We start from the raw sequence: 13,333 nt of genomic DNA, 5'->3' as shown, positions 1-13,333 counted from the left end.
AGATAGTATTCAGACCCCTTCACTTTTTACACATTTTATGTTGCTACCTTCTCTTTAAAGTCAAGCAACACTCAATACCCCCAGAATGACAAAGTGTAAACATTATTCTAAACATTTTTTTTTAAATTTATTACTTTATTAATCCCAAGGGGAAATTAACAATTTTATTAATAACTGAAATCTCACATTGATAGAAGTATTCAGACCCTTTAACTCAGTTCTTCATTGAAGCATCTTTGGGAGTGATTACAGCCTGGGCTCTTCTTGGGTTTGACAATGATATGCTTCACACACCTGCATTTGGGAATCTTCTGCCTAAGAGAAGATCTCCGCGGATTCTCTCAAGCTTTGTCATAGTGGAAGGAGACTGTTCGTAGACAACTATTTTTTTGGTTAGATCTTTATTGTCATTGTCACTTTTACAAAGGAACAACGAAATTGAAGGGGCAGTCAACTCAGTGTGAGGCCTAAGAGTTTAAAAGACTAGAGAAAATAACAAACCGAATAGTAATAAAAGTACTTTACAAAATATACAAATTGCACTTGTTAAATGTACAAATTGCACTGGTTGACTTAAGGTCTACAGTATATTGCACGTTGGGAGAATGGTATGGAGCATTTTTATTCTGAGTTCAGGGCCATGATTGCTTTTAAATAAAAGCTGTTTTTAAGGCAGTTTGTCCTGGCTTTCATTGCTCTGTATCTCTTGGCCGATGGCAAAGGCTGGAAGAGGCAATGACATGGGATATGATGAATCCTGTGAAATGTCTATTGCATTTTTGCGGCATCAGCAGGTGTAGATTTGTTCCAGAGTGGGGAGGGTACAACCAATTGTTCTCTCCGCTGTGCTGATGACCCTGTGGAGCACTTTCTGAGGAAGTGCAGCTGCTGTACCACACACACAGTCCGTACGTAAGCACACTCAGTGATAAAAGGCAAGGAGCAGATTTTTGGGGAAATGGTTCTTTCTGAGGATTCTCAGAAAATACAGTCTCTGCTGCGCCTTCTTTAGCAGCTCCTTGGTGTTGGTGCTCCAGGTCAGGTCATCCTCAAGCTCAATGCCCAGGAACCTGAACACCGGGACCCTCTCCACACAGGCCCTGCAAACGATGAGTGGGTGGATGTCAGTTTTGTTTTATCTAAAGTCAATAACAAGCTCCTTCATTTTTGTGGTGCTGAGGAGCAGGTTATTGACTCTGCGCCACTCTTGACATCCGCTCCACCACGTCCCTGTATGCCAGCTCACCCTCCTTGCCTGAGATGAGTCCGACCACCGTCGTGTCATCTGCAAACTTTATGATCTTGTCGCTATGGTGAGTGGGGACACAGTCATGTGTGTAGAGGGTGTAGAGGAGTGGGCTGAGCACACAACCCTGCGGCATCCCGGTGTTGAGGCTGACCCTCTGGGAGTGACCAGACAGGAAGTCCAGTATCCAACTGCAGGTGAGTGATGGAAGTCCCAGATCTGCCAGTTTGGACACCAGTCGTTGTGGGAGGATGGTGTTAAACGCCAAGCTGAAGTCCACAAAGAGCAGTCTGACGTAACTCCCCTGCTGCTCCAGGTGGGTCAGGGCAGCATGAAGGGTTGTGGCCACAGCGTCCTCCGTGGATCGCTTTGCTTTGTAAGCAAATTAAAATGGGTCCAGGTCTGCTGGCAGGCAGACGATATGACTCTGCACCAGTTTCTCAAAGCACTTCATGATGACAGATGTGAGTGCCACTGGGCGGAAATCATTCAGACTGTTCATAATGGATTTTTTCGGCAGCAGAACAATAATGGAGGACTTGAGGCAGGATGGGACAGTGGTCTGGGACAGGGACTGGTTGAAAATCCTAGTGAAGATTCCGGCCAGGTGATCTGCACAGACTTTCAGCACCCATCCTGCCACACCGTCAGGTCCTGAAACCTTCCTCGGGTTCACCTTTCTCATCACCCGCCTCACCTCACACTCTTCCACCGTGAGTATGTTGCTGTTGTGAACATGCGGCTGTGATGAAGCTGCTGTTGGTGTCGCCTCAAAGAACATGTTCAGCTCCTCTGCCAGAGAAGCGTCACCCTCAACGGCTGAAGAGTTGCTGGATTTGTAGTCGGTGATGTGCTGGACACCCCGCCACACCTGCCTGGTGTTGTTGCTCCTCAGATGGTCCTCTATCCTCCTTCTGTACTCTGCCTTGGCCTCTCGGATGCCTATCTTCACATTCGCTCTGGCTACACTGTAAAGAGCCCCATCCCCAGACCTGAAAGCAGTATTCCTGGCTTTCAGAAGACTCTGGACCTCCCTCATCATCCAGGGCTTCCTGTTGGGATAAATCCTTATGCGTCTGTCCCTGGTGACATTGTCCGTGCAGAACCTTATCTAATCCAGGACTGCCATAGTGTGGTTCTCCAAGTCTTGGTGATCGAAAACCTCTCAGTTGGTTCTCTGGAAGCAGTCCTGCAACTGTTGGGAGGCCTCCTCGGGCCATATGGTAACAGTCCTGGTCATAGGAGGAGCTTGTTTCCTGAGGGGGTATATGCAGGGATCAGAAGCAGGAACGTGTGATCAGTCTGGCCAAGGTGTGCTAGGGGTTTAGCCTTATAGGCCTGCCTGATGTTTGTGTACAGCTTGTCCAGTGTTTTTACTCCCCTGGTTGCACACTTTATGTGTTGATGGAATTTGCGGAGAAGTGCTTTCAGATCTTCATGATTAAAGTCCCCAGAAATGATGTGAACAGCCTCAGGCTACTTTCTCTGTTTACTGCTGATGGTGTCATGCAAAAGTGTCAGAGCCGAGCTAGCATTAGCATCTGGTGCTATGTACACAGCAGTTAGCAGTATGGCGTTGAATTCACAGGGGAGTTATATGGGAATGTTTTCAGGTCTCTCCAGAGATGCTTGATTAGGTTGAAGTCAGGGCTCTGGGTGGGCCACTCAAGAACATTCCTAGAGTTGTCCCTAGGCCATTCCAGTGTTGTATTTGCTTTATGCTTAGGGTAATTGTCCTGTTTGAGGGCGAACCTTCTCCCCAATCTCAGTACTTTGCTTTGTTCAGCTTTCCTACAACCATGACTAGTCTCTAAGTCCCTGTCACTAAAAAAACAACCCCACAGCAAGATGCTGCCCACCACCATTGTGTTGAGCAGTGCTTAGTTTCCTCCAGACATGGTGCTTAGAATTGAGACTAAAATATCCAATCTTGATTTCATTAAACCAGAGAATCTTGTTTGCAGTAGTTTGAGAGTCCTATAGGTGCCTCTCTGCAAACTGCAAGCAAGCTTTCATGAGAAGTTTCTCTGGAGATCAACCAAAGTGACAATTATGTTCTTCTCCATCTATCTGAGCAAGACCCTTCTCCACCAATTGTTCAATTTGGCCGGGCAGCCAGTTATAGGATGAGTCATGGTTGGGCCAAACTTATTCCATTTAAGATTTATGGAAGTTGCTGTGCTCTTGGGAACCATCAAAGCTGCAGGAATAATATTTTGTAGCCTTCCGCAAATCTGTACTTTGGCACAATCCTGTCTCTAAACTCTGTAGGCAATTATTTTGACTTCGTGGCTTGTTTGTGCTCAACTGTTGGACCTTCTATAGACCATGTGTGTGACTTTCCTAATCACGTCCAGTGAAGTGAATTGAATTATTCAATTATAATTATATGAATTATTTTCTGTAAACTATATTTGTCTTTGTACCGTTAATGAACAATGCCGTGGGGCTGCTGAGTAGTTCTCCACAATTTAAAATCATTTAAATTGGTTTAAACCTGCATTGACGTTTTTTAATTGATTATTTCTTCAATCGGACACCATACTTATTATAGGCATGTACGCGAGTATGTCTAGTGATGGATTGTCACTCTTTTCAGACTTGCTTCTTGCGTTGCTCCCTGAGGACTCGTTATTAAGATGAAAGAAAATAATTGGCTAAATGAAAGAAATTGCTCCGATTCTATGGCTATGGTGAAACGATTCTTTTGGTTACACAGGATTTATATCTATTCCTTATAAATAAACACGTTAAACTGATACAAAATATAACCAGGGTGTACAGAGTGTACAAAATATAACCAGGGTGTACAGAGTGTAAGTATGAATATTTCATTGACGTTGGTACCCAAAACTGAGCAATCCGGCAAGCGCATGCGCATGAAGAAACCTTCCCGTCTTGAAGCGAGTTCAATTGGGCGGGGTGGGCCAAGTGGCGTCATGAACCGCTCGTTATAAAAGACTCGCGTGAGCTGGCGGCCATTTTATGTTCGTAGGTTTTGGTTAAGGCGAGTAAGGTGAGCGAAAACACCGAGGACGGCGTACGCGGTCTACTGATAAAGACGCAAAGACTGCATTGAAGGATAACCGGTGAGTGTGAATATTCTTTGCAGCGATAATGTACACGCTTAAACAAGTGAAAAATAGGTTTATTTCGTTTAGTTAAGGGTAAACCTGTTCTGGCATCTTTGTTTGCTCTGTGGTATGGTAGCCATCTTTCCTTTTTCGAAAAAGCGACGGGGGCCCCTTCTGAGAAGCATTTTTGGTGACATAGTGGCCTACGTGCGACTTTGTGTAAAATGCGCGTGTTTATCATTTACCCCAATGTTGAGCTGTGAATTTCGTGTATATGATATGAGAACGATTATACGCATATCGGAGGTCCGGAGCCGCCATTTTCAGCGAACAAAGGGGGCGTGATAAGTTTAAGGTAGTGTTTTGTAATATCAGCTTTATTCGTTTGATGTTAGTCTTATTGATATAAAACGTGAACAGATTGCTGCTAAACGAACGGTTTATTCGTTTAGATATTTACTGGAACTATGCGTTTGTTGCCTTAAATCTCTGCTCTTCAGTTTCATTACATGCATGATCTGAAAGGAAAGCACATCGTGTATGTTTTTTTTATACGTTATTTTACAGGGATATGACGCCGTTTTGTTATCAGGGTCTCTCGACCGTTTATTTGGTTTTGTCAGAGTCCAGAATACACCTAGATTTACTTGAGCGTTTTATCGGAAACTAAGCGCTTACCAAAGGCAGGATGTAGGCCGCTTGTCTTGTTAAACCATCGTTGAATGATCGTTTAAACCGTCAGCGTTGGAGCCTGATGCAGCGTTGTATTGGCCGGTTCGATTTAGATGTGTGTGCAATTGGAAATGTTTATAAACATTAGTGCGTTTAGTAAGTGGGTTCGTTTTTTTTATAAAGTAGTTGTAAACTAAGTTTCGGTCCTTAACTACATCTGCCTTGCAGGTACTTTCTTCCTAGAAGCCATGTGGTATGGCGCATTTCCTAGTAGTAATCTGCACACTGGAGAGTCCCCTAGCGACATGACAGTGGTATTTCAGACAGTTTGTGTTTATACAGTACACAATCAACGTGACCCTTCGGTTTTATCTTCAATGGATTCGTCTTTGATAGCGCGATGTAGGGAGTACTGGCATTTAACTGAAGGGTTTGTTTTGGTTTACCGGATTCATTCATCTGTGTCCAAATTATGCATGTTTGAGCAGTTGACGATTGTACTGTTGACTGACTCTTGGTCGTGGTTAAAGATACACAGAAAAACAGACCTACTAGAATTTCGTATGTACCCCGTTTGATCCTCGATAACTTTATAATCACATCGTTTTATTCTAGGTACATATGTTGCAGCGTTCAGTTGAGGAAAATAGTTTTCTGGTCTTAGTAACTCGTTTGGTGGGTGAGGCCCTGGGTTTTTCTGTCGAGTTGATCACTGCTGTTTTATGAAATCATGTGGAATTAGTTTTTTGGTAACTACAATAATTTGACTTTAGTACTTATCCTAACCTTTGTATTGAGATGTAGTCGTTTAAGTTCTATTTTAAGGGAGACAATTTGATAGGTTAGTTGAACTGACATGATTTTCAACTGTAACATGTGGCCTTGAAATGCAGTAACAAATGTATCGCCTGTTTTGATTTAATAAAAATTTTAATCTTGTAAAAATGCTCCTTTTATTACCACGTCAAGGTTTTTGACTATTTACTTTTGTTTCAGGTTCAGCCATGCATAGAGACTCCTGTCCATTGGATTGTAAAGTTTATGTTGGAAATCTTGGTAACAATGGTAACAAAACAGAGTTGGAGCATTCTTTTGGTTACTATGGACCTCTGAGGAGTGTGTGGGTAGCCAGAAACCCACCAGGCTTTGCATTTGTGGAGTTTGAGGACCCAAGGGATGCAGCAGATGCTGTCAGAGAACTAGATGGAAGGTATCTCTTTCATCAACCCAGATTCTGAAATCTAGTTTTAAAACCTTTTTTTTTTTTCCTTGCCACTCTTCCACCTTCTGATAGCAGGTCCTCAGCTAACATGTAAAAAGGTTAAAAAAAAAAAAATAGCTGAGCACATTAAATGTTTCATGTAGTAATGATTGGCAAATGTAGTAGATCAACAAATGAATTGTTTGGGTTGATGGGTAGTGTGATTATATAAATCCCCAGTCTGCATACAGTTTAAATGTTTGAATGTTTGCTTGTACAGGACCCTTTGTGGTTGCCGGGTAAGGGTTGAGCTTTCCAATGGTGCAAAGCGTACTCGCAATAGGGGACCACCCCCATCTTGGAGCAGACGTCCCCGTGATGATTATAGGCGCAGAAGCCCACCTCATCGGCACAGGTATTTACATTTGTGGTTTTTGTGCTGTGGCTAGATATTAAGGTGTTCTGTCACTTTAATGGTCAAGGTTACATTGATCTGGTAAGAGCCTGTCTCACAGGGTATAAATCATTTTATGGGTTAGCTGGAGCCCATGATCTAAATTTTAATTATAGAATCAAGTGATGTTTCCACTAATTGACACATGAACCTTTTTACATTTATTAGATGTAAGGAAGGGTGGGATAAATGTCATAATGGGAAGATTTTGACCAGTTTTTACTGCATTTCCTGTTAATAGGGATGGGCATTTTGTCTAGGAACTGCATTTGTATAAGCAGCTCTTAATTGCTTGAACATTTAAATTTATTGGTTACCATCACAGTATCTTTAACAAGAATAGTGCTCTGAAGGTGACTTTTTTTAGCGTAAAGCTTGTGAGCTTAGCTGACATGTGATTTTAAAAATATTATCCTTTCTCATTTTCTGAAAGGCTCTTGCACATTGGCTCATAAAATTGAGCTACTGGTCAAGGTTAACTATTTACAAATGTTTAAGTATTTTAAACAATAAGTAAACATTTTCCTCAGTTTTGTAACTTGTTTAATTCAACTGTGTGCTTTCACTGAACATTAATGCTGTATTAATGTGCACAATTTGTACGGTACTGTTTGATTACACTGAATTCAGGTTTTTGGTATGCATAAAATGCCTTAAAGTGATAGTGTTGGCACATTAGCAGATGTGTCAAGTCACCTTAAATGCATTAAGATGGTTATAGAGATACTGTGCTGGTTAACTGCATGCAGTTTTCATAATTAGTCGGTGTCTAGTGAGTTTAAATGTTTAATTGACAAGATTTTGATTGACTATTCAACTAGACATGTTTTTAAAATGCCCAGCCCTGTCTTGTTCATTTGCAGCAGAGATAAATGCTAGTCTGGTTGTAATAAGTTTTTGTGTTTCATTTTAAAGGATGCTTTATTATTTTTTATTTGTTCCATCTATATTAATAAAAATGAACCCCCGTTGCAGAGTCACCATCATGCCTCTTCTCACCACCCTCTGAGTCTGCATTAGCCAGTCAACTAGCCCACTTTCAGCGTCATGTGACCACTGACCAGCGTGCCCCAGTCAGCTTGGTTGGTGTCTTATCACATGACCCCAGGCATGGCCAGTCGTCAGGTTGCACCGCCCTTTGGTTCCTGAGCATGCTGTTTTCTGTCAGCCTTCTCGCCAACCTTAACCCAGTCGGCAGCAGCCGCCGCTTCGACCGCCCACTACACATCCCTGACCAATCTGCTGTTTACTATGCCAAATGTCTACACAGCAACCTACAGCAGCAGCCTTCGGCTAACCAATAAAAGCAGGAAAAATCCACAACCAACCCCCTCTGCCTATCAACTAAACACAGCGCAACATCTGGCAAAACCTTTTCATCAAATTCTACCTGGCCGCCAGTCTGGCAACTTCATTTCTAGCTTGTTGAAAACCAAACGACTAGTAAGTTTTTCCTGCTTATACAGTTTACTGCTGGTTACTGTTAAAGGAGTAAGCTGCTTCATAAGGAAATTACAACTTATTCAATCAGTAGCTGGCTGTTTATATAAGCCTGTTTTTTAAAGGTGAAAAATCTGAATATTGTCAACTCTTAACTCTGGAGTGTTTTTTGAGCCATGTGATTGAGTCTAGGATGTACTTTGGAATTCTCACCTTTAAAAATACAAATCTACAGTCAGTTGGTGCATAGAACATAGGGTTGTTTATTATCCAGACATTAAGGTGATGTCTAAGCATTTGGCTTCAGTTTTGTTATCAGCTCTGATACTAATTTCAGTTTTCAAGTATCTTCCTTTATTATGAGACACGTGCTGTTGTGCCTATTTTAGTTTTTTGGACAGTTCCCATTTGCATTTATGTAAAAAGCTCATTGTGGTTTCAGATTGTGGTTTGCAGGCATACATAGGAAAAAGCAGTCTTGAATCTGATCTAGCCAGACCTGCTGTTTGCAGCATGTCATCTGTTGTCTGCTTTCATCCATTTTGCTTGTCTGGTTTTATAGCTTTTAAAGGTAGCAGCTGGCTTTACATAAGTGAATGAAGAGATTAGGGAGCTAGTAATTGCTGGCTGGTGGGGATGCTTATTGGCATATGTAGCAGTGAGCTTTAGTTAGCTTTGTATCATTAACCATTAGGCACACTAAGTACTGAAGAGAGAATGGGTTGAAAAGTAGTTTTGAACATGAGGTTTAATGGGGGTGGAGAAGGGTTGGTCTTTGGGGTGCATTATCTTCATGAGGTTTGAACTTGTTTTTTCCCCTTCCCTTTGTAGGGTTTTTGAAGTGTTAGCATTGTTTTTGGATGTGCCGAAGTTTTACTATTATAGTTAATAGGATAGTTCTAAACTATGCAGCGTGCTGTATATCGCATGTCGTGAGGCTTTTATCCCGGTGCCCTTGTGTTGCGTTGGGTGCAGCTATTTAAACGTCTGTTATAATAAACTGTTGTTCTGCATTCTAGATCACCACGCAGGAGAAGCTTCAGTCGAAGCCGTAGCAGGTAAACTATTTTCCTAATACTTCTAGTTTTTGTGTGCTTTTGTGGTCTCTGCTTCACTTGTACATCAGTTGCCTGGTTGTAATAAGTTGTAACTTCTACTTTGTGCCAAACTTAACTCATTAACCATGCATACATTGTCGTCGTTTTCATCCATTTGCATACACTGTGACCAAATGTTTATTACTTGAGATGCATTTGTTGCTAGTGTAGTGCACCCTGATGTATTGATAGACCCTGATTATGTGACTTATCCTGCATTTGCTGAAATTGGTACATACTGTGCCACGGAGGGTGGTTTTCTTTATTTTAAAGCTTTTAATTTAGTTCTCATTTTTCCTAATCAGTACAGATTCTTGTATTGTCTGATATACACATGCACTCTGCATGTCACATTATTCAGATACTTTATACTACATTATCCCTTTGAATTGTACCTTTGTCAACTTAGACTTGTGGTTGACGATGACAGCATCCTCTAATTGTGTGGTTACTGTAGAACTAATGTGGTTAGTTTAGATGAAACTGGCTTTTAGAACTATAGTGGCTGAAAAACAAGTCCATATTTTTGAAAGAACCAAATTTCAGCCATCCACAGAAGGAAGATGGGGGAAACTGATCAGATGTTAGTGGGAGTTTACCTTTGCAGTGCCCACTGGCATGTTTTATGTTACATGACATCCTGTGCTAATTGAAATAGCAGAAGAGAGTACTCTTGTGTTAAAGCATAAGCTTTCAGCTTGTATTAATACGTTAAACATCTTACAAACGCTGTAGGTGGTGTCAGTGCATATGGGAAACCTTTTCAGATGTATTAGTTGGTCAATGCACCAGTCTGTCTTCAACCATGGGACAAGACCATTCCCAGTAGAATAGATACCGAATTAACTGTAAATATGGGCAAATTGACTTTGGACTATAATGTTGCTTAATATTGTGTAAAACAAAATGACAAAACAGCACAGCATAGTTTTTGTAGTAAGTGAATTGTAGAAGTGCTGTTAAAGAACCAGCTTCTGTAAAAACTGGTTTTGTTTCAGCTAGGTTTAAAGTACCTGTTAAGTCAAGAAAATGCACCTTGGTCTTAACTAGGTCATTACTCTTGATGTTTTAGTAGGGCACAAGTGTTGGGGTAGGAAAAAGTAGCTGAACTGCTTAGGATAACCGCAGACGGTTGAACTGATACCATTTTGAAACTGTATAATGCAAAAATGTATTTATATTGGGTAGAGTGAATTTATACTTGTAACATTTGCAACAATTCGAAATACCTAAATACATTGCATTTTTGGAATTGTACATGGCTCTGTTTGTGACAGAGCCTATTTATATCATCTTTTCAGACTGATCCTCTTAGTTGCAGTGACTGGTTAACATGCACTTTAGTATAGTATAGCAGAAGTGAAGTTTTGTAGTTCACTGCTGCTGTTCCAACTGCTAGAAAGTGGGTGGTTAGAGGGTGGGGATCTTAATTTTATGGAATTGTGATTTTTTTTTTTTTTTCCTTCCCCACTAGGTCTCTCTCTAGAGATAGGAGGAGGGAGAGATCCTTGTCAAGAGAACGAAATCATAAGCCTTCACGTTCTTTCTCTCGATCTCGCAGGTGAGGCATTATGCTACATTGAACATTTATTCAGGTTTTAATTTTTAGTTTGATTGCTTATCTTGATTGAAGTATTTAGTTGTGTGAATTAGTCCTTCAGACGCATTACCTAAATTAGTGACTATGGCTGCACTGCATCTTCACTGAACCTTTTTAGACCAGTTTTGAATATGGTGCTAAATTCAGTACAGCTATAGGACTTGAATATGACCCAATACTGTTGAATTGTCTAGATATTACACTTCTATGGTTGTGGCTTCTTGGGGAAAATGAATTTAGGATATTTAGTCATCTGGTGGGACTGTGCATTTGTTATACAAACAAGGCTGGCAAAATTATCATGTAAACTTTTCATGCCAGCTTCAAGAACAAATCATTGCCACACATCCACTGTCCACACTACTGCTAAATACACTGTCGACCCTGCACATCTCTGATCAATCCGGAGCATCTTACCGGCAGACATTTTCGTTATATTCCTCCAACAGAAAAAAGAATCCAATTCGTACCTGTGTGGTGTGCTGTTCAAAAACGGATAAATCTGGAAAGAAAATGCATAAAAACATGGGCATATTTGAGGAACCTCATATTTGTTAGTGGAAATTGCTTTAGTGCATTACTTAGTTTTACCCCTTACACTAATTTAGTTTTTTTTTTCCTTTTCAGTCGTTCCAGGTCTAATGAGAGGAAGTAGTTATTGGAGTCACTGTACAAATCAACACTGTGGATCGTTCCCATTTAAGACTTTATTGTAGCTGTGCCCTTTTTTTTTTTATTCCGGTTTTATCTGTTCATCTTTGATACAAAGCACAAGCAGTAACTTGGAGCTCTTGATTGTGTACAGTCCAGGTTGGAGGGAAGTATTGAGGGTTTTTTCTGGTTTTTCCCCCATGTTTTTTTTTTTTTTTTTGTAAGTAAATCTACCATTTAAACATTTCTGGTGGTACCATGTTTACTGAAAATTGTTAAATGGGTGTTCACTGGGTTGGGATTCTGTTAATACATTTCTGCATTGATGCCTGTCTTGTAAATAGTTGGGTCATGTGCTTTGTGGAGCTGTTACTGTTTGTATGGGCAGACTTAATTGATTTTGCATACCTTGTACCACCTTTCAAAAGACAGTGGTTTAACACTCCAGTGATTAATGCTTTTGGTTTTTTGCTGTTTCATTTGTAATGTTGGATTAAATTTGATACCTGGAGATGGTGGTCTAGTTTTTTTCCTTAGGCTTCTTGATTTGAAGGAAAAAATCATACTGCAACATTGTATTGTACCAATTGCCTATTATGTTAAATAGGGTTAAAACCAATTTTGCCACATCTTTAGTGTAAAGAATCAAATATATAATTTTCAGAATTCTGAACTCTAAAGCAAATACACAAGCTCAATTTGAGGCTTTAATTTTCAGTGTTTTTGCACTCGTGGCTTAAACTGGGTAGGGCCTATTTACACTGTACAACAGTGTTTAATTTACACCTATGTGCACTCATCTTGCTGCATTCTCCATGAAATGATTTGTAAGAGCTACAGATACAGAAACTTTTGCATATTCCTTGTTGACATTTAAAGTAAAAAATGCAGCAAGTACAACACACAGTGATTTTAAGATGGTGGCCTTTATGAAATATCCATGGATTAAATGTTTAATAAATGGAATTTGCAAAAGTTTGGTACTGTTTTTAGTTGCCTGATCCAAGAACTTGCTAGGCTGTTTGTCTGTTTTGCTTATTAGTTAGGCTGGCCCGGAATCGTCAGCCAAAAGTTCCAGTGTTTGAAATTCTTGCACTGTTCATACTCTAAACTACTCCAACCATGTGCTTGAAGCCAGTAGGTGGTCTAAAATTAAACTAATGTCTACAAAGTAAAGGCTATAAAGATATTGAAGCACTTTGAGCCTGCAATTTTGTCTGAATTGCAGTTAAGGGGAATCATGGAGATGAAGACCAGATCTGGAACACCAAGAAAACAGAAAACTTATCTATACTGGACAGGGGTGGTAAAGCATAACTCGGTGATTTCAGAGGAATTGTAGGCAAATATGCAAGATGGGTCTAGTTGTAGGCATTCTCTGCTGGGCCAAATGCAGAGGCTGGAAGGACAATTTGTTACATTGTTTGCAGAAATCTGGCTGTAAACCAGACTGGGAACTCCATTGTGAGATAATACGGCTTTATAAAAAAGCATTCAGTCCTTTCTCATTAGTTGGCTGTGTGGCTGAAATGAACAAGTTCCTTTGTTGGACTTTCAGTATTAACTACTTTTGAATAAACATCTGACTTGCTTGATGTAATTTCATGCTACAAAGTGTTGATGAAAATTGAGATTAAATAGCCTAATTTGTGCTTTGTTTTTAAAAAAAAGATGTAAATTCCATAAATTACATTTCAATTTTACATTTAAAATTGAAGCTTCATTAGTAGAGTAAAGTTAATGCCTTTAAGTCAGTTATGACATTTCTGTATTTATTTGAAGAGCTGCATTAACAGACTTGAAGATGATGTGTGGCCTGATTTCTGCAAACCCGAATTCCATTTGGTCTCGTGCTCTGTCTGCAGCCATGCTGTTGACTAAGTCTCTATTATATAGTG

General features: G+C 40.3%; 1 protein-coding gene across 2 annotated transcripts; it reads left to right on the top strand.

Moving 5' to 3' along the window:
* Positions 1-5,996: 5,996 nt before the first annotated feature.
* On the top strand, positions 5,997-11,946 carry LOC114647886 (serine/arginine-rich splicing factor 3). 2 transcript variants are annotated; one of them, XM_028796564.2, is made up of 5 exons: positions 5,997-6,202; positions 6,474-6,608; positions 9,107-9,145; positions 10,659-10,745; positions 11,412-11,946. In XM_028796564.2, the coding sequence occupies exons 1-5, from the start codon at positions 5,997-5,999 to the stop codon at positions 11,437-11,439; spliced, it is 495 nt and encodes a 164-aa protein (XP_028652397.1). In that variant the 3' UTR covers positions 11,440-11,946. The 2 variants fall into 2 exon arrangements, with proteins under 2 accessions (XP_028652397.1, XP_051780484.1); XM_051924524.1 differs by lacking the exon at positions 9,107-9,145.
* The last annotated feature ends 1,387 nt before the right edge of the window (positions 11,947-13,333 follow it).

The sequence above is a fragment of the Erpetoichthys calabaricus genome, chromosome 3 (genome assembly GCF_900747795.2).
Source record: "Erpetoichthys calabaricus chromosome 3, fErpCal1.3, whole genome shotgun sequence".
In the NCBI taxonomy this organism is placed as follows: Eukaryota; Metazoa; Chordata; class Cladistia; order Polypteriformes; family Polypteridae; genus Erpetoichthys; species Erpetoichthys calabaricus.
This window is presented reverse-complemented; position numbering and strand designations above follow the sequence as displayed.

Bases quoted from the DNA above. Each gene is read 5' to 3' on its own strand.
- LOC114647886 (XM_028796564.2), top strand. From the start codon at position 5,997: ATGCATAGAGACTCCTGTCCATTGGATTGTAAAGTTTATGTTGGAAAT. The intron at 6,203-6,473 runs GTATCTCTTTCA...TTGCTTGTACAG, and splicing joins GTCAGAGAACTAGATGGAAG to GACCCTTTGTGGTTGCCGGG. The intron at 10,746-11,411 runs GTGAGGCATTAT...TTTCCTTTTCAG, and splicing joins TCTTTCTCTCGATCTCGCAG to TCGTTCCAGGTCTAATGAGA.